At 35.0% G+C, this 26,667-nt stretch overlaps 1 protein-coding gene across 1 annotated transcript in view; it reads right to left on the bottom strand.

Annotated features, from left to right (window-relative positions):
* LOC126968590 (hemicentin-1-like) overlaps positions 1-26,667 on the bottom strand; it is a 199,962-nt gene that overhangs the window by 49,406 nt on the left and 123,889 nt on the right. The window contains exons 6-8 of the mRNA XM_050813599.1: positions 18,935-19,141; positions 16,898-17,043; positions 16,013-16,163 (exon numbers count right to left, since the gene is read on the bottom strand). Of these exons, the coding sequence (XP_050669556.1) occupies positions 16,013-16,163; positions 16,898-17,043; positions 18,935-19,141 (504 nt within the window). The remainder of the gene's footprint in view (positions 1-16,012; positions 16,164-16,897; positions 17,044-18,934; positions 19,142-26,667) is intronic.

The raw sequence follows: 26,667 nt of genomic DNA, 5'->3' as shown, positions 1-26,667 counted from the left end.
TTCCTTTGACGTGTCCTCCGTCGTTTAGAAATCAAATAAAAATAGTAGTTTAAAATGAATTAGAATTTTTATATTTTTCTAACTTTCTAAGGAGGTAAAAATAAACTTCCTTAAAACACGGGTAAACACTTAAAAAAAGGAGTCCTTTTGTTTGTTTTAAGTTTATTTTATACAAAAGTTTAGGTCTTTTATTTATCGATTGAGGTAGTATGAAGTCTGCCGGGTCAATTAGTGTTTTAATAATTTCTGATCCTTATATCTTGGGGTGAAGTTCTGGTGATCTGGGATACAGGGTCAACCTACTTCAGACACCAGCCCCATACAAATACCAGCTGTCAAAAATGTAACACTTATGTACTGTTTTAGCTTAAAGATCTTTTGTGTGGAGAAAATAATTAGATAAATTATTATTATCTTTCTTGATAGTAACACTAACTTAAGAATTAAATGTTAAACATTTCAGTTTAACTGTAACCCCCTCTTATAGTTTTAAATATAGTGCATAAGGATATTCTTTTGGTTAAGGATAGTTTTTTATTTGCTGCTAGATAACATAATGTATAAACACAAATAATTTGAATAATCATTTTCATCATTTTACTCCTTCATTATCTTCTGACAGGAATTATTAAAATTTGTTTGAATATCAGCATTAATTTTAACAATTAAAATATAACATTATTATTTATGTAAATATCAAAGGACTTTTCCCGAAACTAGATTATTAAAGTCACTGTAATATTTAATAAAGACAGCTTAGTAATATGACGATAAAGTAATTTAGTAGGTACGGTACACAAAGGATCTTTGTAAATTTATAATGTTTAATTAAATATTGTATAGCACTAGCTGAACCAGCACACGTTGTATTGCCATATAAAGGAATAAAAAAAAAATCAATAATAAAAACTTTTGGGGTATAAAAAACAGATGACCATGATTCTCAGACCTACTAAATATATCGTAAATAAAATTTATTGTACTACAATAATCATTATATTCGATTGCCATCTTGCAACTCTATTGCGTATCTGTGGATGGAAGAGAACAATATTAAAATCGCGATGCAAAAATAGGTGTTGATAATGATAGATGAATTTTAATGTTAAATCATAATAAAATTAAAATTGTCGAAAAATTTAAAAAAAAGTTAAGGGTGAACAACCCTTATCACTTTAGGGTAAGAAATATAGATAGTAGCCGATTCTCAGACGTACTGAATATGCATATAAATTTTGTTAAAAATCAGTAAAGCTTTTTCGGAAGAGTAAGGTAACTAACATTTTAAATGTTAGTTACATTTTGTCACGAGAATTTTATATATGAGATAATCATTATTTTATCAACCGACTCCAAAACAAGAGTGGCAGTATTTTTTCTCTGTTTATAGATCGATTTTTTTTTGTTTGAATGAAAACTACCAGATTGTTCCTAGATCTGATGATGGTAGTAAATCTGACGAAGTGATTGAGAGAATTCCTCAAATTTATTGGTAAACATCATATAGTAAATTAAAGGTAAAAATATTTTTTCTCTGCAACACTTTGAAATTGGTGGTACATAGTAATGACTGCCTAATACTATATTATAGTTCGAATTGACATTACTTTAGGTATTACTTTAGGTACTTATATTTATTGGTATGTATTGAAAATCGTCATTTTTAAGTGAGTCACATAATGTTTAGCTTGGCAAAAAACTTCAAAATTGTTTAAAGATAATTTACTTACTTTTTACTTAGCTTGTTAAATATAATACGCATATTTTTATAACAAAATATTTGTAGTAAGTTTAAGTAGTTTGAGTTTTCTTTAGCTATTCTTTAGCTAATTCCTCCAATATTTGTCTTTAAACAATTCGACACGTGTTTCGCCTCTAAACGAGGCATCCTCGGGAAGTGTTGAGTCGCCAAAATCTGGCACGAGACTGAGATCAGTCTAAGACAAATATTGGCGGAATTAATACTAAAGAAAACTCAAATCATTTGAATAATTATGTATTTCCGCAAAGTAACCCCTACTTCAATAAATTGTATTAACAAATAACTAGTTAAACCACTAAACATGTCTAACTACAACTATTTTCAGACATCACATCACTAAATCTCAAAATCCTTAAATTACTTTATAACTAATTACTGTGAAACGTTACAATAGACGCAGATGCAACCAAAGCATAATAGCAAACAAGAACTAAATCGACTTCTCAGCAGCTCACGTGAACGTTAAATATATTCAATTCAGATTCTTTTCACATAGCGAGAATCACACACACTTGATACTAGATCGCAAGGACCATTCATAGTTAACAGATGACGCACAAATGCTGGTTTCCGCGCTCCAATTAATAGACTTATGAATTTATTCAATAAAAACTTTGTCTCTGTTGATATTGATTTAGATTTAACTTAATTAAATTAGCACAATATAAAAATAAAATAAACAAGTGAATTACTGCAATACATGATCTATAATGATGCTTATACATTCTGTTACATTAGTCTTATTTTTTATATGTCCTTATTCAGTAATCGTTAATTATTAAACTGTCATTGTCACATTAGAAATTTTAAATCTTAGTGAGAAATTTCTGAGGAACAATTGGACGTAGTTCCTGAAAAACGTTCCAATCCACAATCATCATATTTTAAGGAATTCGTGTTTAAAGCTTAATTAATAAACATTAGTGTATTCCATACAATATGTATTGGGCTACTAAGTTATGATGTCATTTAAAGACTGACAGTAGAGCTGCCATTTTTTGTCAGTCCGTTAATATGAACCACGTGACCAGTTTTGTGTTCTTAACCCAATTTCGAAATGATTGTGGTTTGGAACGTTTTTCTGGAATTACGTCCAATTGTTTTAGCATTATATATTATAAGCCACTTAAATTAACCTTCATTTTCGATAATTGTTCTTTTTTTTTCTCCAAATACAAAATCAACGATAGCTTGAAAACCCTACATATAATTAGAAGAAGTAATTGATTGATTTCATCTCGGCTGCAACGTACGCTCGATATGCAGGTGTAGATTCAGAGATTGCATCCCACAGGAACGAGTGCTGACACTTTATTGGCCATTAAAGATCTATAACGACGTCCCCGTTGCCCCGCGTCGCAAGATACATACTACAAATAAACATTTGCGATACCTCCGTTGAAATTGTTGCCAAAACGATTCACGCCGGGAGCGGAGAAAATTCTCTCGCTCTGAACGCGTTATAGTTCGCCAAGCAGAAGTAAATAGAATTTATTTATGTTTGGAAATTAATATGTTCTGTAGTTACATAATGAAGTTAGTATAATAACGACCGCGTTTCAGCAATGATTGGTGATGGCACACTTTGAATTAATTAAGAAAATGTTGCTTAGGAAAAACGTGATTTACAAATATAGGCTAATTACTAAATTGTGCTTTCTCCATATTACGAGATTCATTAATCTTTGAATAATAAAGCTTGGTCTAGTGCGTGTTTATTTTACGTAAAATATAATAAAATTTAAGGGCACAATATCTTAAGCTTACAATTGGAAACGAATTATTTGTTCAGTGTGTGCACGCCCAATAAGTTTCAAAATCAATTTTGGAATAATATAAGAATATTAAAGATAGCAAGAACTGCGATGGACAAATTGAAAAAAATATGGAAGAACAGAAACAAGCTACAATAATCCGGGTAGTCCAAACACTTGTTTTTCGCATATTTTTGTACGCTGCAGAGACGTGGACGTTGCGACAAGCCGAGAAAAAGAAAATTGATTCTCTGGAGATGTGGTACTCGAGGAGAATTCTAACAATTTTATGAATCGAGTTTCACACCAACGTCTCTATTCTCCGAGAACTTGACATAAAACAACACCTTTCGGAGTTAAAACAGAGTAGCATTCTTAAGTTCTTCGGACACGTCTCCCGGCGCGAGAGTGAGTGCATTGAACGCCTTGTAGTGCAGGGCAAAGTGGAGGGCACTAGAGGGCGGGGAAGGAAGGACAGACCAAATTAAATCTGCTGTGGGTGGTCCATTGAACGAGTACACCAGATTGTCTGCCAGCAGGAAAAAGTGGTGAATTCTCGTGGGGCGAATAACATCTGCCCCAAAAGATTTCAATTCGTGATGACCACGGCCGCTCTGTCAAGAGTGTAACGAAGGAGAAAAAGAAGAATGCAATATAAAAGATGCGAATACTGTTAAGTAAATCATATTTGTAAGTAGGAAAATTATAACGTCAAATAATTAATTCTCATCTACCCGGTGTTTGCACTAAGTTACAAACAACTACTACTTAATGCTTTAAAGTGATTCACAGCTTTGAGGGGAGTCAAATACAGTGCGGAGTGGAGAAACTTGATTTAATCATGACCCAGGTTCATACCAGAGTGGAAAGGATCTTCAGCAATGGACAACACGACAGAGAAGAGTAGAAGAGATTTCTAACAAACGAACTCTTTAAAGCAATAATCAAATAAAAGTAAAAAGAATAACAACACTATAATTATATCAAATTGAATGTGTATATAATTTTTTACCGCTCAATAGATAAAATGTAAAACCCACATACTACAGTTGAGATTAGTTTTCGGGTGGACCTACGTTTATGTTGACATTGAAGACCCAACAAAGCTACACAAACAAACCTTAATTACACTTCACTGACTTTGAAACAAGATCTAATGTCCAGTATAAACCCAGTTACATAATATGTGTCCTAGTAAAATAACAAGGTTAATACTTTATGACTTAAGTTGAAAATATTTTGTTATAGGATTATATTTATTTAAGGTATATAATATTTTAACTACTTGTCTTTCTTTTTGTTTCAGCTATTCTCAGATACAGTTCGATTCTTCTCCAAATTCTGTGTCAAATCGCCGAAATCAAAATTGCCTTAAAGTTGTCAAGCTAGCCATCTAAAATACACAAGCTGTAAATATACAAGGGGAATGACACTTGACATACGAAAAAGGGAAAGCCAATCTTCTGGTAGAATAGAATTATTTCTTGAGAAGACGCGGAATGGCCTAAAATGATCCGTGTTCAATTTAACGAAAAAGAATCCGAAAAGCACCATTTTTCGTATCGCTGCTCTTCAACCACTATTACCTTAATTCCTTGCCAAATATCGAAAGACTGGGTCTTGAAATATCGAGCGATTTACAATTCTTTAGTGTTCTGGAAGCAGAGCCAAATTGGCTTTGAAAAAACTGAAGGTCATTTCTCGCCTCTCCATCTCGCCTAGTATCGGAATACTGGGTCTCGAAATCTCGAGTGATTACCAATTTCGTGGCCATCTGGAGGGCAAAGCCAAATTGGCTTCGAAGAAACTGGGCGTCATTAATAGAGCACGGCAATACTTCAAGCCGGCCCACATTCTAGCGCTCTACAAAGCGCAGGTCCGGTCACACATGGAGTATTGTTGTCATCTCTGGTCTGGCGCACCCCAGTATCAACTCGATCCATTTGACCGCGTGCAACATAGAGGAGCTCGAATTATCCAAGGCTCTCAAGGCTTTAAGGGACCCAGTGCTCTGTGAACGGCTGGATCACTTGGCGTTACGTAGAGATGTCGCTTCATTGTGTGTCTTCTACCGCATTTATCACGGGGAGTGTTTCAAAGAGCTGTTTAACCTGATTTCTGCCGCCAAATTCCACCTTCGCACGATACGCCACAAGTTAGTATATCATAGAAGGTACCCTTCAAAAAAAGTGAGTACACCTTCCTTAAGGGCCGGCAACGCTCCTGTGATTCCTGTGGTGTTGCAAGAGATTGTGGGCGGCGGTGATCACTTAACAACAGGTGATTCGTACGCTTGTTTGTACTCCTATTCCATAAAAAAAAGTGTGCGCGTCTTTCTCTTGTCACTTTGTGTTAGTGATGCGTGCATTACTTAAAATAGATCTTAACCATAAACTCAGTGTTTTTCGACGTTTTCACAGCTGTCATAAGATTATGATGATTATATTTAGACGAATGAATTAGCTAAGAATAGCATAAAATAATCGAACTTACAGATAATTCGAAACTGGAGTATTCAACTCTGAAATAAAGCCTAGACTTAGACTTAGACTTGGACGGTTTGAATGCTTTGCTCCACTCAGGCCTTTTAATATGAAGCCCAAAACTATAAGCATCCCATGATTATGTATTTGCATATTATTTAGCATATTTGCTCTATCTCTAGCGATAATGTATTTAAAGATGTGATATTAAGCGGTCATATCAGAAGAAAAAATAATATTAAAAATAGATGTTTATTTATGCAACGCGTGGTCACCTCGCGTTCGAACAGATTACACGCTAATCGCGGGGTGGGGGGAAAACCGGATAAACGGACATGTTGGCGCTTGCGCTCACTAACAAAAGAGTAGCACACTCATGAATAGTGTTAAAACCACACTACATTTATTTATATAGAAATAAATACAAAATTAAGTACCTGATGTTTTAAAATAACTGTAATAATAAATAATAATAAAGCTTTTAACTGAAATTAAATAAAGGTAAAAACCTTAACACAAACACTAAAAGCGAAGTCAGCAAAATTAATGATAGCTCTTTTACGACTTTCTATTAGCTCTGTTTCCGAAGTAACTCCATGCAATTAAAAGTTCTCCACTTTTTCTTTTATTGATACTAGTTTTTGCTGACAATTGCAACTAGTGCATTTTATCTCACTAACTGAATTTCAGTCACTAATTTTTATAGTATGTTTTATCTTTTGAAAATGTGCATTTTATACATTTGAATACTGGTCAAGTACGAATCGGATAAAGAATTACTTCCACGATGATATTTAGTCAAAGTCAAAAATATTTTATTGATATCAAATCAAAAGATTGCTCGTCAGCGTCAATCACCAAAAAAATACAATTCAAATACATACTAATTACAAAAAAAATATATATATATTTAAAAAAAATGTAATCCAGTAAAACAAGGCCGAACCATAAAATCCATAAAAAAACAACTATAATACTATTCAATTCCACATTGTAATATTGTTTACGTAATCTTCAATACTGTAATAAGACTTCGACATAAGTCTGCGTTTAATAAGTTTAGATTTATTTTTATTTATTTATTGATAATTCAGATACACTTTTTGTTAATTTAGTGTAAAATTTAATACCATTGCAGGCAAAATAATTGATTATTTTACAGAGCCTAGTAGGGGGCACTATAAGCTTGTAGTTATTTCTAGTATTTAAATTATGGTTGTTGCTTACTTTACAGTTTAAATAATTATAATGTTTTGTCATATAATGGTTTTCTTTGAATTTTTCCCTTAAAAATTCTCGATCTCTATTATAAAACTATATAACTCTGAGATAGGTTTTATTAAAGAAACTTTTTTTTCCTTGACGCCGTTTATATTTTTATAACGGCAATAGTAACATATGTCCTGTAAAATTTTCAGATATCTTACCTATATTGTTGCTTCATGAGACAGACGGACAGGTAGAACAGATTAAGTTAAAAGGTTCTCGTCAGTAATCCCTCACTAGGAAGCATCATATTATTATTTCTACTACATAGTATACAAACATTAACGCTCGTCTCCAAAGGGGCTAGTAAAGATAACTGATCTTTATAACCACATGCCTTGTATCATTCTCTGCCTCCATCCATTTCCATTCATCTTTCATACTTGTTCTTATTGCTCTTTCAGTAAATATCCCAGATGTTATCATGAAATATAATGCAATATGGGAAAACCAACTCCCGAATTCGCGCTAGTTTTTAATTGACCCGGTACTAAAAAAGTCCCTTCCATTCATGGTCAGATTGAATATTAATGGAAGGAAATTTGTTGAAACTTCGTGAGTTTTAAGTTTTACATCATCCTCAGTGTAAAGACGTCCACTGCTAAACAATGGCTTCATCAAAGACTTTGACAATGGCTGATGTTGGGTGGACCTAACACCAACTGTTCACGGCTACACCTTTACCAGAGTTCTGGCGTCTCTCTTCCGTACCTAGTTTTTCTACCCGTGATCGGTTAACTTGTGAACTTTCTGTAACCAACGGTTCTGCAAGTGATTTTTCGAAAAGTGTACAAGATTATTTCGAAGGCACAACGTGAGTAGTGTCAATTCTGAAAACAGCGTACAACGAAGCTCATTCCGATTTTGGTTATACATGGAAAAGTTCCTTCGAAACCGCACTGTAGAGGAATGCCAGACATGCAGATGGTGAGGATGTTATCTGTTATTTATGGTATTCGTGGGAATGTGGAATTCGGCGGCAGGAATCAGGTCGAACAACTTTTTCATAACACTCCCCGTGATAAATAATAAATGCGGTAGAAGACGCACAATGAAGTGACGTTTCAACGCAACGCCCAGTGATCTATGCGGCCATACCTGTGCATTGTGCATAGTGTGTTGAGAGCTAGAAAGTAGACCAGCTTGTAGCGTTGCCGTGCTTGCAAAACTGGAGGTCATTTCCTATTAATGACCTCCAGTTTTGTTCAAAAAAAGTGCATACACCGTATGTCGTATCGTCTCGGAAACACCGCACAAGGAAGTTCATCCACAGCTTTGTAGTACATGGAAGAAAGCTCTTTGAAAACCGCACTGTGGAGGACCGCCACACATCCAGATGTTGGCGATGATGTACTAACTTGTGGCGTGTCGTGCAAAGGTGGAATTCGGCGGTAGAAATCAGGTTAAACAGCTCTTTGAAACACTCCCCGTGATAAATGCGGTAGAAGACACACAATGAAGCGACATCTCTACGCAACGCCAAGTGATCCAGCCGTTCACAGAGGACTGGGTCCCTTGAAGCCTTGAGAGCCTTGGATAATTCGAGCTGCTCTACGTTGCACGCGGTAAAATGGATCGAGTTGATACTGGGGTGCGCCAGACCAGAGATGACAGCAATACTCCATGTGTGACCGGACCTGCACTTTGTAGAGCGCTAGAATGTAGGCCGGCTTGAAGTATTGCTGTGCTATATTAATGACGCCCAGTTTCTTCGAAGCCAATTTGGCTTTGCCCTCCAGATGGCCACGAAATTGGCAATCACTCGAGATTTCGAGACCCAGTATTCCGATACTAGGCGAGGCTGTAAGGGAAGTGTTGTCGAAGAGCGGTGACAAATGGGGTTTTTTTTAGCGGTAAACGCGTAATTTTGTGTCTTCTGGGGGTTAAATTGGACAAGCTTCAATTTATCCCATTCCGCGACCTTCTCAAGTATTAAACGTGGCCTGTTTTTATCGGTTGTTGTACAGCAAGATCTACTCTATCTAGACGTAAAAATTATCTTAGATGTTATTATACATATTAATATGTTGGTTAGCAATTTATTACCTTTGCAAATGAAAGTAAAACACATATTATAAAAATTGTAGTATTCTATAAGAACTGAAATTTTCTTAAGGCCAATTGTTAGTTGACTTTAGCTTTGTAACATAGCGAGTTAAATTAGATCTAATTAGTAACCCTAATGCACTATTCATTTGGGACGTGACGGGACCTCTCTGGACGTGTTTTAACAGAAAATAGAAAATCTATGTAGTAACGTCTACATTAAAAGCATATACATCGCACCACAAAAGACTTACTAACTCAACTTAGCCGAGTAGTAGGCATCATCAGTTTATGTCTGTTCCTGTATAAATTCGGAAATAGAAATTGCAAATGAATTTGATAAATACTTCTCCGAATACCTGATTATCACGACCAAAGACCTTAACTCTTCACCAAAAGCAGCACATGATATGCTTAAATTACACGTACCAGTATCTTCCACTGATTTGAAATTTAAGTATGTTACAGGTAAGCGATATAATAAAAATCTTCAAATTAATTAACCTTAAAAATATAAAAGACCTATGGGGCCATTCGAATAATATTGTAAAATACATACTTGACATTATAGAACCTGAATTAGCAATAATATTTAATGAATGCATAGATGAGGGTGTTCCCTGACCTCATGAAATACAGCAAAGTTATACCTTTGTTTAAATCGGGCAGTTCTTTTGACCCTGCTAATTTCAGACCTATTTCAGTGCTGCCTGTTTTAAGTAAAATTTTTGAAAAACTTTTGCTTCAGCAGCTACAAATGCCTTTTTGTAAATTATTAAAAAAAAATCAATTTGGTTTCACTAGGGGCTTATCAACAATTAATGCGGATACTAGACTAATTGAGCCCATTGAGACTTTGACGCCTGGGAAGAGTCACATGATGCATTGGGCATTTTTTTTTTATTTATCCACAACATTTGACTGCGTCCACCATGAAACTTTACTCCTACAACTAAAGCATTATGGAGTAAAAAATAGAGCCCTTAATCTGTTAAAATCCTATTTAAGCGAAAGAGTTCAGATAGTCGATGTAAATGGCAAACGGTCTTCGGGTAAACCTGTGGGAATAGGTGTTCCGCAGGCTTTTATTCTCGGTCCTTTCTTGTTTCTTATATATATTAACGATCTACCGTTTGTGGTAGATGAAAGTCATGAGATTTTTAAAGTGAAACGAAGTGCAGATATTGATGACGAGATTAACAATGCGCTCTCAAAGATAGTGCGTTGGTTTGAGACGAATAATGTGCACTTAAACACTAAAATAACCAAGTGTTTACGGTTCATTACACCAAACACAGCAGAGGTACAAACCAATGTACTTATAAATGACCAGAGATTGGAACTTGTGGACACTACGGTCTTCTTGGGTATCACGTTAGATAAAAAGCTTCAGTGGGGTCCACATATTGCTCAACTAGCAGATAGATTCAGCTCTGCGGTAGATGCTGTTAGAAAGATTGGAGAGTACACGAATCTTGCGACCGCTAGATAAGTGTACTTCAGTCATTTTCACAGCATCATGACTATGACATCATGGTATTTTACTATGGGGTCATGCTGCTGACATTGAATAAGTGTTTGTTCTGCAAAAGAGAGCTGTTCGTGCTATATATCAGCTTGGTTATAGACAGTCTCTTAAAGAATAATTTTAAGAATTAATTATTATGACTGTTCATTCTCAGTACATTTATGAAAATTTTATAAACGTTCACAAAAATCGTCATCTTTTTGGTCTTAATAGTGATTTTCATTATTATAACACTAGAAATAAGGGATTGCTTGTAACTAATTCTAGTAGGCTTCATAAGATACATAATACCTTTAAGGGTAAATGTATACACTGCTAAAATAAAGTCCCAGCCACTGTTCAGGCATTATATATAAATAAATTTGAATGTTTTATAAAAAAGTGGCTCTGTCGTAAATCCTATTACTCCACTGCTGAATATCTAAATATTCGGACAGCCTGGGACTAGATTGTGATTATTTTATAGCGATAGAAGTGATTGTACAATAATGTACATTTTTATTGAAAAGAGCGCAAAAAAAGAATGCTGAGAGAGTTTCTTGCGCCGCTTCTTCTCTCTCAGAGCGCCATTTGTTGCCGAAGCGTTAGAAGTATCTAGTAGATATTAGAAATGACATCAAAAAAAATTCTAACGGAATCAATTTTGAGAAAATAAATGCCTTTTATGCCTTTATGTCTCAAGGTGACGAACGCAGTTGTAGTGCTGCTCAAAATTTATGGGTATTTCAATAACCTTGAGCGGCACTGCATTATAATGGGCAGGACGTATCAATTACCGTCAGCTGAACGTCCTGCTCGTCACAGCCCTTAATTGCATAAAAAAAAATGTAGTCCTACGACCTTATTACTACTCTCAATTATTAATATATTTTTAATGTAAGTCTGTATTATGAGTCCGTGACAAGAATACAAGTCTGATCTTTTGGAAAATATTTGTAACCCATGAAATATTTAAAAACTCTGTCTGTCAAAAAAGGCTTTCTCAAAATTCCTCTAGAATTCTTAATGGTGTGAATTAAATCACTATTACTGTATGTAATATGAGGATAATATGTCGTACACGAAAATCCCAAACCACTGAAAAGGAAATTATATAAATAACATTAAAAGGAGCGAAAACATGAAAGTATATTATGTAAAAAACATTCATAATAAAGTTAATAGAAAATATGCGGTCAGCACATGACGATAATATCCGAACAACCGGACATAACTGAATTGGCATACCACATTTTAATTCTATCACTCAAGTTACACCCACAAGCCGCGTTAAAGAACTTTGTGCCAATACGGTTTGTTAACGTTATAATCTAGCATTCATGAATGTAGATGTGACCCACAAGTTAGGTCATGAATATTACAAAGTTGTGCGGTTAGCCAGATATTCTAAAGATCAAGCTCCCTTAACAAACGAGACAAGAGAGCTGTTGCATCGTTATAAACTTGCTCTTCTGTAGTATCTTATTTATTATATTACTTTGAATTTAAAAAATAAGGTGTATGTTATTGAGATACACCACTTAAAGCCCAACATCGTTATTCGCAATGCAGATACGAGCGTGAAATTGTTATAATCTTACACAAATAAATATTGTAAATCAAAATTAATTAACGATGCCGGACTCGAACCCGCGAACTCTTGCGTTCCTTGCAAGGGCTCTTTCCAACTGAGCCAACCGTTTGAGTGACGTGTCGACGATAAATCTTGTAAGCTTTGTTCAACTCTCAGACTGTGGCTTCATCTACAATGTAGCACGCAACGCGAGAGGTCGCGGGTTGGAGTCCCGCATCGTTCAGTAATTCTGTTTTCAAATTTTATTTGTGTAAGTAGCCCCAGATGTTTTTTATGATAATAAGGGATGAGACGACCAGGACGTTGAGCTAATGGTAATTGAAACGTCCTGCCCATTACAATGCAGTGCCACTCAGGATTCTTGAAAAACCCAAAAATTTTGAGCCGCGCGCGTTACAACCGCGCTCGTCACCTTGAGTACGTAAGATGTTGAGTCTCATTTACCCAGTAATTTAACTTCGCCCTTCAGACCGAGATACAGTAACGCTTAGGCATTACTGCTTCACGGCAGAAATAGGCGCCGTTGTGGTACCCATAATCTAGCCGTCATCCTGTGCAAAGGTGCCTCCCACTGGTGAGTGAGGGCTATCACTTCAAATCGACAAATTGTTATAATCTTGTTAATAATAAGGCTATGTTGTTATTTCATTTAAGAGAAGGGCTGTTTCGTTTCAGTTCTTCTCTCCATTTCAAAGCCCCTTACGATCTAACGTAGCTTCATGACGATTACCAAGTGTTGTTGCAATATTATGATATTGTCACTTCCTACAGTAAATAAATATATTTCTTATTTCAATAAAACAAATTTGTATTTGTTCAAATTGTTTGTAGGTGCGCCGCTAATTTTAAACATTTCTTAACATTGTGTATGATATGAATTTCTTACGACAAACTCATTTCCGTTATTGTGGTTAATGTCTTTCTGGTAGTAGAAACAGCTGGCATTAGATTTGTCAATTTTGATCCCTAAAATTTGTTACTTATAAATGCTGCTAATATTCTATTTTGATGGAATTACTAGTACGTTTAAAATCGTATTTTTAACAGGCTGATATGTGACTAGTAATTTTCTCTTCAATCGTAGTACTAGAAATTAGGCAGATTTAAATATAGCCTCAGAAATTTTCTTTGATTAACTTAGTTAATTATTAAAACGCATGTGATATGAAATTTTATCTAACCGGAAGCCGATTTCAGTCGATCCAGAATCTGCATTTCAATATGTAAATATAAATTTCCAAATCCTTAATAAAGAAAAGGCTTAACTCTCACATTTATACAAATACTACCTAATCGAAATTGTAGTTAAAAAAACCTAAAGATCACGCTTTAATAGAGAACCAAGCGAAGAAGCAGTAAATAATTTTCAAGAAGTTTAAATAAGGATTTATGTGATTTACAAAAATGTATTTTATCGTAGAAAAATGAGCATGGGGTGCTTTATGTAGTAAATATCATACAAATTGTCAGAGCCGATTACGAGATGCACAAAATATATGTACAGAAATAGGATTATATGTTTTATTATTATACTGTATGTACAGGAATTGCTCGTAAAAATATTGAACATACATCACGAATTATATTTCTTTTTATTTTTCAAAATATGCAAGAAACAAACTAATAAACAATTTAAGCAATCCTCATAAAACTTAAGTGTTTATGTGAGGAATAGCGAGTTCACTTATTGTAAACATAAAATATTTTCATATTAAATAATTATTAATCTAAAAAAAATCTAACTAAAGTCGAAAAAAATTACACACAATAACATGACTGAATCAAACAGCAAAGGATACGAGCAAAATAAAAAGAAAGAAAAACAATAGAAATATTGAAAAAATGAGACAACCTAGGCTATGCTCTTTAGTAATAGCTATTTCCTAGAGTATGTGGCCAGAATCATCGGCGCTCATTCCCAAGAAATGTCTCTTAAATCTCCCTAAAAACAATGATTTTATATTACTGGTATTATATTTATCATTGTTTTGCTTCTCGTAAAACATTTAGATATAAATAAATACGAAACAGTAAGAGGAGACGAAGAATAATTTATACGATTACTTGTACACTCTAAGTATCTGCTATGACAATTAAGTTTAACGAGATGTATGAACTGGTTGAACTAAGCCCCTTTATTGCTTATTTTGTAGCCGTGTACGTTAGGTAATGTGTTCAAGAATAAAGAAGTTGAGTAAATTGCGCCGCGTTGCTTGTTTGAGCAAATACGTGGGGCAATTTAGGAAATTAGCACAAGCTTGAGTTCTTGTTGTGGGAATGGTTGACAAATACGACATTTAGCGTATCTTGCAAACAATTTTCCCTTACGAAGGTAATTATCCTGAATGAATGTGCACTTAAGTATCATTAACTTTTCAAGTTTTTGAAGTGACAGTTTCTATAACCGCGTTGGGCAATTCTTAGTAGGGGACAATCTTATGGGTTCACGTCACCGACAAGCTGATAAATAAAAAAATTAAAAAAAAATGTGTACGTCCAAATTACACATGTCAGAAGTGAAACTTGCATTGTGTATGAACCTCTAACCTGCATATGAAGGCCTGGTACATGTTGCCAGGATGAAATATGATTTCAACCGCTATGAAATACATTACTATCACCACTGCCGTAATTATGTTCTCCTGGTGTCTATCTATAATACGATGTGCACCTGACCTCAGAATATATTAAGGTATACTCAAACATATGACAATATCTTCTCCAACTATGATCGCCTGGTACCAAAACACTGTTTAATGCTTCCTATCTCATTTTCTATTTATACGTTAAATCTTATAAATTTATGTCTGTCTCTTTTTACAGTTACTTATTCGTTTCATCGACTTTCAAATCACAACGAAACTAAAGAAGTTTTCATTTCAAAATACATAAAATATATAAGGTTAAATGCGTTTTGGATAGTTGCAATCACGTGAGTTTAGCGTTACCGAAATTCTTACAGCTGACGTATTGTGCAACATTGGTGCTGTTTTTAAAAGTAAAATTGAATGGATTTAGTTAAAAGTTCAATGTGTATATACTGCGCATTGTTGAAATAGTGTTTTTGTATGATTAATATATTATTGTAAATAAGTTAAAATAATAAATTGAAAAATTATATTTTTAATTATTTACATACAATACAGGCTCTCATAGAAAATATGTCCATACAAAACAAACATTAGAAATAATAGTATATTACGCACCTAGGTACAAAAGTAGGTCAATCTCATTGACATTGTCAATATCCGCGGGTGGCAATGTCCTACTTATCTCACGTGGTGCGAGGGACAAAATTCGTCTTGCCGGTAGAGAATCGGCCACTTTTGACCCTCGTACCAGGGACTAAAAGTGAGCTTTTCATCGAGGTGGGAAAAAAAAAAAATTATGGGTACCAAAATTTAAATTAAAACTATCTAACAGCACTCCATGAAGAAATCCCCAATAAAATCAGTTTATTAGTTTAGTAGGTCACTGGAAACAAACATCAGGACATTGCATTTAGAATATCTATTAAGATAAAGATGTGTGCCTCAGCGTCTGATATATATGTGTATGTTATATAGTAAATAATAACAATACTATGTAATCATGACTCACACACAACATCCAATTTAAAGGAGTCCTCAATACTCTGTCCGGGAAGGGCGCTATTGTCGGCTTGGCATTTTATTGTACCTCCGTCGTCTTCGGCTAGTGGCGTGAATTTTATTGTACTGCTAACCCAGGTGTCGTTTGAAGACTCTGTTACCTACAATTGAAACCTTTATCAAAACAGCACGTTATAATATATATAAAACAAATTTTTCTACTCATCTAATCTGTCATTTAGGCAGCCACGATCAGTAATTAAAGTACATACTTTATTGTCTTTTAAAAATCTATACTAGAAATAAAACCTCTCACCGGAGACAGGTACCTATATATACAATACATTTCTCGACATATACAGAGAGATACATTTAAGCGGCAACTCGAAAACAAGTGGTATTTGTTTGTTTAATTAATAAATTAAATTACCAAGTCGTAGAATTTTTTTTGTATGCAACACGTTGTATAACTAAGTCAAAAAACGCTGGTGGCGTCTTTCATTGCGACGTTCGCGATTTTTGACACTTCTTATACAACTGATGGATAAAATAAATGCTTTTGTATGAAAATAAGGGACAAGACGGGCAGGACATTCAGCTGATAGTAATTGTTACGCCCTACCCATTACAATGTAGTCCCGCTCAGGATTCTTGAAAAACCCAAAAATTCTGAGCGGCACTACAATTGCGCTCGTCACCTTGAGACAAGATGTTAAGTCTCATTTACCCAGTAATTTCACTAGGTACGGCGCTCTACAGACCGAAACTTGCTTCGGTCATATTATTTTGAAGATAATTAGGAATAAAAATATCTTTGAGAGCGAGATGACAGAAGGAAATATATTGAGTTTGGAAAAAAACAAAAAAAGATATCAACATATTTGAATATAAATACCTTTCCACGAGAGAATATTCTATTGTCCTTGAACCAAGTGAGTTCGGCGGGAGGGCGACTACCCTCGGCAACACACGATAAGCTGACGCCTCGCTCAGAAGATAATGTCGGAGGCTTCTTCACTATCTGAACCGAAGTTGGCCTCACTGTAATATATATTCCACATGATTTCTTGCTGTGGTAAATATAACATGATCACTACCGCGAATTTTTATCACAAAACCTTCCATGTGATATCAAATAATCCTGTCACTAGCAAGTCGGTTTGCTTCAAACAGAATCTATACTAATATTATAAAGCTGCAGTGTTTGTTTGTTTGTTTGTTTGAACGCGCTAATCTCTGGTACTACTGGTCCGATTTGAATGATTCTTTCAGTGTTGGGTAGTCCATTTATCGAGGAAGGCTATAGGCTATGTTTTTTTTTCAAAATTAGGGATCCGTAATAAAATTGCTATTTTGTAACACAAGGTGTAAAATCGAAAACCTATTTTTGCGTGCAATAGAACAAAATGATGTACAGGCTATAATATAGGCAATATTTTATTACTTATAAAACTATCGCGTGAATTATACTTTATATGGCAAAACAACGTTTGCTGGGTCAGCTAGTATAACTATATATGTGCCATTCAAATTTAATATGTACGTGGCGTGACTTGAAACCGCGCATTTATGGGTTCCGTCCGAGCGCTCTTACCAACTGAGCCAACCGTCCGAGTGACGCATTGACCGAAATTTTGGAATGTCTTGTTCAACTCTCAGGTTGTGGCTTCATCTACAGGATCTACTTTACTGTTGATAACATCCCAATATTTTAATATTATTAGGAAATTGACTTGAGATGTCGCTCTTTCAAATCTAAACAGTATAATATTTTTAAGTGATGTCCCTCAGCTCTGGGATTAAATATACTAATTTAATTTGTATCAACTTTCATGCGGGACTTGAATAATTTGTATATTTAATCCCAGAAGTTATGGATAAAACTGTAAAAAAAGCAGAATGTTTAAATATGTTCTATAGTTCTTTTGACCTGATCCTAGCTGACGAGCCCCACCATCACAAAACATGCCATAAACTAAAACATTATCCTCATAACCTGGATGTGGCATTCTTTCACAGTGCGTTTGCCAAGGAACTTTCCTCAAAGTACAACCAAACCGTGGCATTAGAATCTTTTCGCGATGTTGGATATGTATATGTACAAATGAGTACTTTTAAAAAAATGGAAATCCACTTAAAGATCAGCAGCGCTGTTGAAACCCCTCTGGTATTACAAGAGAGAGTGGGAGGCAGTGATTACTTGCAATGAGTTTCAAATAAAGGGGTTCCATTAGTTCCAATAGCTATCTTAATATTATCTAGTATTTTCCCGCCGTTTTCAATAACGTATCTCTAGTTACGGATACATTTCTGTCACCGTTTAATCCATAGTTATGTCCAATGCTTTATGTCGATAGTTTATTGAAATGTAAGTAAGCGTAAAAGGATAGATTTGTCTACCACTAACAAGTTAAACTAAGGATTGATAGGTTATTGAAAACGGCCATAAATTGAGATCGGCTTTGTTTTTACTTAGAGTTCTAGAGATCAATTATTGTAGATCAAATGTGATCTATGGAAATTCGTTGAAAATTATAACGCATAACTTGTAAGCGTTCACTGAATGAAGACGTTCCTATAATTCGTAGCTAGCGATAATTCTATTTGTTTTTATTTGTGATGGAGTGAAATAAGGAAAATACTTTGTCTTTTTACAACTGAGAACAGAAAAACCAGTTACTTGGGATGTTACATTAGTAGTTCATAAAAATAAATACAAAAAGCTGGATGCACTTCGTCGGAACTCATTTTTGAAATGAAACAAAAACATACACAAATCAAGTGCAGCGGTGGGACGGTTTTGCTAACATGTTTTGTTAAAAAATTGGGGCAGCAGACCCATTACATTACAATTCAGCTAATAGTGGATTGCTCTTGTAAGTCAACTTTTTTCAAAACTACCGTCTACATTAGAAACTTTATCAATACTTACAATTCATTTCTAACCTAACTGACTTCTCTTGAGGACTGACGAGATTGGTGTTTGACGCTCGGCATTTGAACGTGGTATTCAGATGAGATCTTTTCAAATGTGGAAGTTCCAGTTTATTTACAACCACGTGTGTGTCTGTTTTCTCTCCGATGAACTGTGGCGCCGGCACGCCGTCAACCAACCATTCAACCGTTGGGGCTGGTCGACCTTAAAGAGATAAATATATTACAATTTAACAAGAGCTGCTTCGATTATCGGGATACAGTTCTATGTTAACAGATCGTTCGCTTGAGGTTGTGTAGATATCTACTTTTACCTTTTCCTTTAAGGACGCGTTTACGAATCCGACAAAAATAAGATATTTTTCGGTAGAGTTTGTGATGAAATGACACTAAATTTAACAAAACTAAAAATTGCCACAATTAGATTACTTCTTTATCTCCAATTAGCGGGAAAGTTTTGCTTTGAAATTTTGATATTCTATGTCGTAAAAACGATTATCCGTTACCTCTTCACACAAAATTGACGAAATGGGGCTTCATTCAGGATCAGTTTTCTGGTACTACTTACATAATTTTGTCTCTTAAAAATTAGGTAAGGAAAGCAGATATAATATTTTCAAAAACACGGGAAATAAATTAATGAATATGTTATAAATAATCTCAGACCAAAATATAAATGAATCGTTTAAAATTCATATATTTTTTGATAAGCATGAGCTTTAAAGTGTGGTGTTAAAATAAAATAACCCTTTTATTTTATTTTGTCACTCCGTGTGCATTGCACTGAAAGATCTATCGAAACAACGTTAGTCCGCGCTCGGCCGCCATCGTGGGTAGACACTGTCGGTTGAATGCAGCAGCTGGTACTCGGAAAGTTCGCTGTACGAACATGAATATTTTTATAAGCTCTACAATACTGTCTTTGATACTTTACATATTTTGTACGCAGTCAGATTTAAAAAAAAATGTTTCTGTATTTTTTTGAAGAATTAGTGATTTATAAGTTCATTTCTAAACATAAGGTCTATATTAAATCGACATCCAAGATGGCGATGAAATTTACCAACTTCTCTTCATGGCTGTCATTTTAATGGTTTTCGGGGTCAACAATGACGAATATCGGGTCAAAATCGAAATCCAAGATGACGCCTACGTAATTTACCAACTTCTCTTCATGGGCGTCATTTTCATGGTTTTCGGGGTCAACAACAGCGAATATTGGGTCAAAATCCAATTCCAAGATGGTGCCTATGAAATTTACCAACTTCTCTTCATGGGTGTCATTTTCATGGTTTTCGGGCTTTAACAATAACGAATAGCGGGTCAAAATCGAAATCCAAGATGGCGCCTATGAAATTTAGCAACTTCTCTTCATGGGTGTCATTTTCATGGTTTTTGGGGTAAACAATAACGAATATCAGGTCAAAATCGAAATCCATGCTGGCGCCTATGAAATCTGAAAATTTTCTTCATGGGTATCATTTACATCGTCAAAATTAGAATTCATTCATAAACTTAAATTATATTATAAAAGGCCTGTCTAACAATATCCCACATGCTTAATTAATTTTTCATTCCCTAAATATAGAAATATTCACGTTTCGACTTTTCACCCACAATATTTACAAAACACATTCCATTACCAACCTAATTAAATAATCTCAAAATTTGATTTTAACAGACCTATCTAATGATACCCTACATGCAAAAAAAATTTTCATCCTCTTTTTAACCACAAGAAGCTCTACCCTTCTTATCAATTATTACCACTATATTATGTCAAGAAGAGTTATTTCAATAGATATTGTAATCATAAGGTATAAGCTATTGCATAAATGTAACGTATATCTTCCTTAATCCCGCATTATTTTCAAAAGACCAAAGGAAATGTCATGTATCAAACCTGAATCTAACTTTCAAAGACCTATCAAACGATACCCCACAAGGTAAGTCTCCAGTATTTTTTTCAACTCCACTTTTAGGGGAGGTGTCCTTAGGGGGGAAGCTACGTCCAAAGCATCAGACAACACAAAAAATGGCGTTCGTACAAAGTACACATGTCAAAAGTGAAACTTATCTGTTAAAACCAATTTTAAATCCCGTTTTTATTAATAATTATCCTAATCTGTTCTCTAAACCAATTGATTTTTGTCAATATTAGAAATTATTAGATGTTTTACTACTTATTATTTCTCATTAAACCTGCACAATACAAAGCTAGTAGGGAAGATGTTCTACTTACTCGCGGCCGCACGCTAAACCTGCATGATACAACGATAGTACTGAAATTGTTTTACTTCATAGCGGTACCGTCTGCTTCATGCCACATTCGCATTTTTTCACTCTATCTCAATCAAACTCAAATCTCAATTTTTGTGACACTTTATTCCGTTTCATCCGAAAAAATTTTACCCTCATGCGACCAAAGAAGTTTCACTTCAAAAATGATCTCTGCACCCTCGAGAACCTCGAATACGATATCCATATTGTTGAAATAATAATTTTGCGCGACGGCCATCTTGAATTTCAAAAGTGACCCCAAATTCGTTCTCTGCTCCCTCGAGAACCTCGAATACGATATCCATATTATTGAAATCATAATTTTGCGCGGCGGCCATCTTGTATTTCAAAAGTGATCGCAAATTCGTTCTCTGCGCCCTCGAGAACCACGGATATGATACCCATATTGTTGAAATCATAATTTTGCGCAGAGGCCATCTTGGATTTAAAAAAAACGGCGTTTACTGCACACGACGTTATGCGACAGAATTGCCATCTAAAGTTCTAATATTTAACGCTAAACGAATACATCAACCAATTATCAAAAATACATAGGTATTAAAAAAAAACAAAATTCAAACTTGCTAAAGTATCAAATTCATTTGATTCCCGCAATTAACTTTAAGTACGTGTATGTGTTTGAGCGGTGTCAGTGTAGTGGTATGATTCGATGTCGAACGTCTCTGTTTTGGAGAACGGGCCCTTTAGATTTTTTGCGATAACGTGATTTATTGAATAATAATAATTCTGTGATTTACTTAGTAATAATAATTCTGTGATTCCTTTGGTGTTGCAAGAGAATGTGGGCGGCGATGATCACTTATCAACAGGTTTTTTTTTATGAAAATAAGGGACAAGACGAGTAGGACGTCCAGCTGATGTTAATTGATACACCCATTACAATGCAGTGCCGCTCAGGATTCTTGAAAAACCGAAAAATACTAAGTGGCACTACAATTGCGCTCGTTACTTTGAGACGAAAGATATTAAGTCTCATTTGCCCAGTAATTTCACTAGCTTCAGCGCCCTTCAGACCGAAGCACAGTAATATTTACACATTTCTGCTTCACGGCAGAAATAGGCGCCGTTGTGGTACCCATAATCTAGCCAGCATCCTGTACAAAGAAGCCTGGTAACTGGCCCTGACCCGTCCACTCGTTTGTCCTCCTTTTCCATAAAAAAATGTTAATATTCACGAGAAATATGCTACTGCAATGAAAGTGAAACGCCCGTGTACCGTCCGCGTCACAATTGCCCATTTACTGGGTTGGAAGTGTGTAAGTTTGAGGACTGTGTAACCGATATATAGGAATCTTGCTGTATTTTAAGTTTTTAGCTTCTATATGGTAGTAAAGTTGCTAAAAATAATTTGGTTGGGGAAACAATGCGTTCGCGTTAAGATCTAGTTTCAATAATCACGCGTCGACTAAACATTTTAACCTCAACAATTAACAACTATCGCAAGTTTATTATTATAGATATCTATTTTTGCGCACACTTGTTTGTTATATAATTTTTTTTAATAAATAATATATAATATTTTTTTTAATAATAAAATAATATAATTAATATTTTTTTTTCCGATTCAAGCAGATTTATATATTTTGCAATCTAAACAAATTCTTTTCCAGATTTGGAAGTCGTAAAATTCAAATAATCATTCCGACAAATCACATTTCGCTATACATTTAATTGACACCGGTCACTCACTCGGAAACAATAATAATTTTTATATTTTACATACATGTGAAAAAGGATTCCGCTTAACATGTTTACATTGTTGAATGAATATACAGATTTGGTTTCTTCACCATTGCTACGTATCTCTTTCGGGGGTAATACGTCACAACAGCCGACCAATCTCAGCGCACCAACTCATGCGAATAGGGTGTAAAAGAGCGGTATCCGGCTCATTCAATTCTGTCTCGTTCCAGAGTTTGGCGAGTCAACATCTCCTGAGGATGCCTCGTGTAGAGACGAAATACGTATCAAATTGTTTGAAGACGAATGAATATTGGCGGAATTAGCACTCAAGGAAACTCAAAACATTTGGATAGTTATGAATTTCCGCAAAATAATGCCTACTACAATAAATTTTCGAAAAATCCAGATAGAATCTGCAAACAACTTGCGAATTTCTGTAGAGGTATTATGTTATCCCATAACCTTTTTTTATAATAATTTACACACTACAATTAGTTTATTTTAGCTTTGAGGTATTGTGGTCGGTTACGTTGCTGTTTACATTAATTTATTTTATTTTCCCGTAAAATGCTAATATTCGAGCAGTATAACCTTCGTAGAGAGCTTATACTATCTTGTACTACAATATATATAAACTTGATCCTATGTATATTAAGAATGGAAAATATACTCAGTTCAAATAGACGCGGAGGTCGTTCAAAGTACTCAAAAGAGTTACCGGAAACCCGAGCACTAGCTGCATTTCGTCCAACGGATCAGCCTAGCTGTGCAACGGGATATTGATGATGTATTTGTAATTCACTTCTGTATAGTGCTAGGATCATAACACAACAAAAGGTAAGTAATATTACAGAAATAATTTCATATAAATCACGATTGCCTATTAAAATATTGTGTGAGTACCACAGTCAGAACTCATGATGATTACGAATCTTTCTTAAATCTTAGTTTTGTAAAATATGTATTTAAAACTAATTTAGTATTTTTCTATTTCAATAAAAAAACTTTCTTATTCTTCTTCTTCTTAAGCCACTCTCAACCTCTAAGGTTTTTGCTTATGCCATCTTTTCCGGTCTCGAGCAGTTTCCAACTACTTTGTTCTTGCCAGTCTTTTGATATTGTCGTACCACCGCATCTGCGGTCTTCCTCTCGGGCGTTTCTAACCCCACGGTCTCCATTCTATCACTGCCTTGCACCACGAGCCATGCTTACGGGCGACATGGCCAGTCCACTCCCATTTCAATTTCGTAACACGTTTGGTTACATCGCTCACTTTGCTTTGCCCGATTGATCCATTCGTTTCTTTTCCGGTTTCTCAGTGTAACTCCTACCAGTTTTCCCTCAATTGCTCTTTGAGCCACCTGAAGTTTGTGAAGGATCTCCTTATACTAAATACCCAAGTCTCAGCCCCATACGTTTAAAATAACTTTATTGTATATTATATTTTAATTAAGTATTAAAAAAATGAGCGATTTTTGTTGCAATTAAATTGTGAACGGATAGAAGAAATGAAATTTATATATTCAACTAAGAAATAAAATTATCAGAAATCTTAACGTAGTAATCGATTTAATTGACTAGATTATTGTGGGCCAAGTAAGATAATGCAGACTAACATTTTGTTAGTCACCCTTTAATAATTTCAAGAAATTCTATTTCGTTGAATACAATAATGTTGCATTTTTTTATGAAAAAAGGAGGACAAACATTTAGTACGGGTCACCTGGTTTTAAGTGATCATCGCCGCCCACATTCTCTTGCAACACGCGTTGCGTTGTCGGCCTTTAAGGAAGATGTACGCGCTTGTTTGAAGGTACCCATGTCGTTTGATCCCGGAAAAACCGCACAAGGAAGCTCATTCCACAGCTTTGTAGTACGTGGAAGAAAGCTCCTTGAAAAACACAGAGTGGAGGACTGCCATACAAATAGATAGTAATGCAAGAAATATTTCAACTTATAGTATTACAATGTTTTCAACAAATTAATGTAGAACGAAACAATAAAACTCACTGTCAGCTAAAAGACATGCATGAGCATCAAAAATGTTCACATTGTAACAGGAGAGACAACAAAACGAAATAATTAAAAGTGCAGCTGTTACGTGCCACACGAATTCTTTTTCACAACATCCGGACAGTTTTCAACACTATTTCTTTGAGTCTGAACCTTTTTCATTCAAACGCTTGTAACAATGATACAATCAACAATTAACAGGAACTTTAAAATATACGAACAAGATTGTATCGTGGCTTCAGGAAATGTGCACTTTACTGGTGTATAACATTACGAGCTTGCAATTAATCATGTTGGTGGATGTAATGTATTTTATATAAAACTAGCTGATGCCCGCTACTTCGTTCGCGTAGATAAAGGGTTTTTAAAAATAATATGAAAGTTTGGAATTGAAGATTATCTCATGTATAGGACATCCAGTGCCTGATTCCGTTTTCGCTCCCATTCCCAACACATTATATAAATCTCATTTGGAGGAAGATTGCTATGACAAACTAAACCTCCTATTGGTATAGTTATAGCTCATCGACGTGCATTTCAGAGTCATAGATTTTTTCTGGGATAAAATGTAGCCTGTACCACATTCATCAAAATTACTTCAGTAGCTCCGGCGTAAAAGCGTAACGAACAAACTTACATTCACATTTATAATATTAGTAGGGATGTTTGTTTAACTTGTGTTGAAACTATCAATATGATGTTACAAACATAACTGTCAATACAATATATAAAAACATTACACAATTAGGATCTGTAATTTGTTTGATTTCTAAATCAAACATTCACTTACCGTTACTGATTATAAATTATTCATAAACATTAGATTAACGAAAATTCTGTCATGTTATTGAATCCTAACATTTACTGTTAAGATACATCTCAATTCTCCGTTATTTGGCCATGACACTAAATGAGTCAGTCTTTTGGCTATAAACGTTGCCATCTGCACCAATTGGCAAGCTACTTGATAAAACGACAGTGTCAATATGCGTATCTCTCCGGCTAGGAATGAAATTAAATGAAACACATCAATGCCCGTGGCGATGGCAAGCGGGAAACGGGGTAGGGTTGGGAAGCGATTTGCGTCTACCCTCAGGCTCGTTTTCATGTACAGGCAACTTCAGTTGGCACTGGGATTGCCACTTAGACTGCCAAAGACAGTAAACGTTACAAATATATCGGACTCAGTGAGTCTTACATTTTTGTTAAGTTTGGTGTCGAGATGCTTGGCCCATGGGCCCAGAGGCGCGGAAAATGTACAAACAGTAAATCAATTATACGTATAGATATACTTTGACAGCTGTGAGAACGTCAAAAAAAATTGAGTTAATTCTATTTGGAGTAATGCACGCACACAGACCCAGTGTCATACAAATCGCGACTGTAAGACGTAGCCTGTCACGCACACTAAACTAATATTTCTGAGCTGTTTTTATCGGTTGTCTGACAGCAAGAGACTCTATCTTGACAATTATCTAAGGTACAAAGTACTATCTACGCGTCTCAATAGAGCTGTTAAAAAGCAAGCATTGGAAGCTATTTTGGCCACCGAATCAGCTTTGATATCAAACGCGGACGTGCTGCCAGTATACTTGGTACACATCCCCGGAGAGCTAGTTTTAACAATTAAGTATTGTAATTATATATATTGGCTATCCATACATATAATATTACTAGCTGCTGAATGATGCACTTCACTTCACTTAAGGCATAAAAAGGCCTACAAGGCATAAA

The sequence above is a fragment of the Leptidea sinapis genome, chromosome 16, assembly GCF_905404315.1.
Source record: "Leptidea sinapis chromosome 16, ilLepSina1.1, whole genome shotgun sequence".
In the NCBI taxonomy this organism is placed as follows: Eukaryota; Metazoa; Arthropoda; class Insecta; order Lepidoptera; family Pieridae; genus Leptidea; species Leptidea sinapis.
The sequence above is the reverse complement of the archived record's forward strand: the minus strand, read 5'-3'. Positions and strand labels throughout refer to the sequence as shown.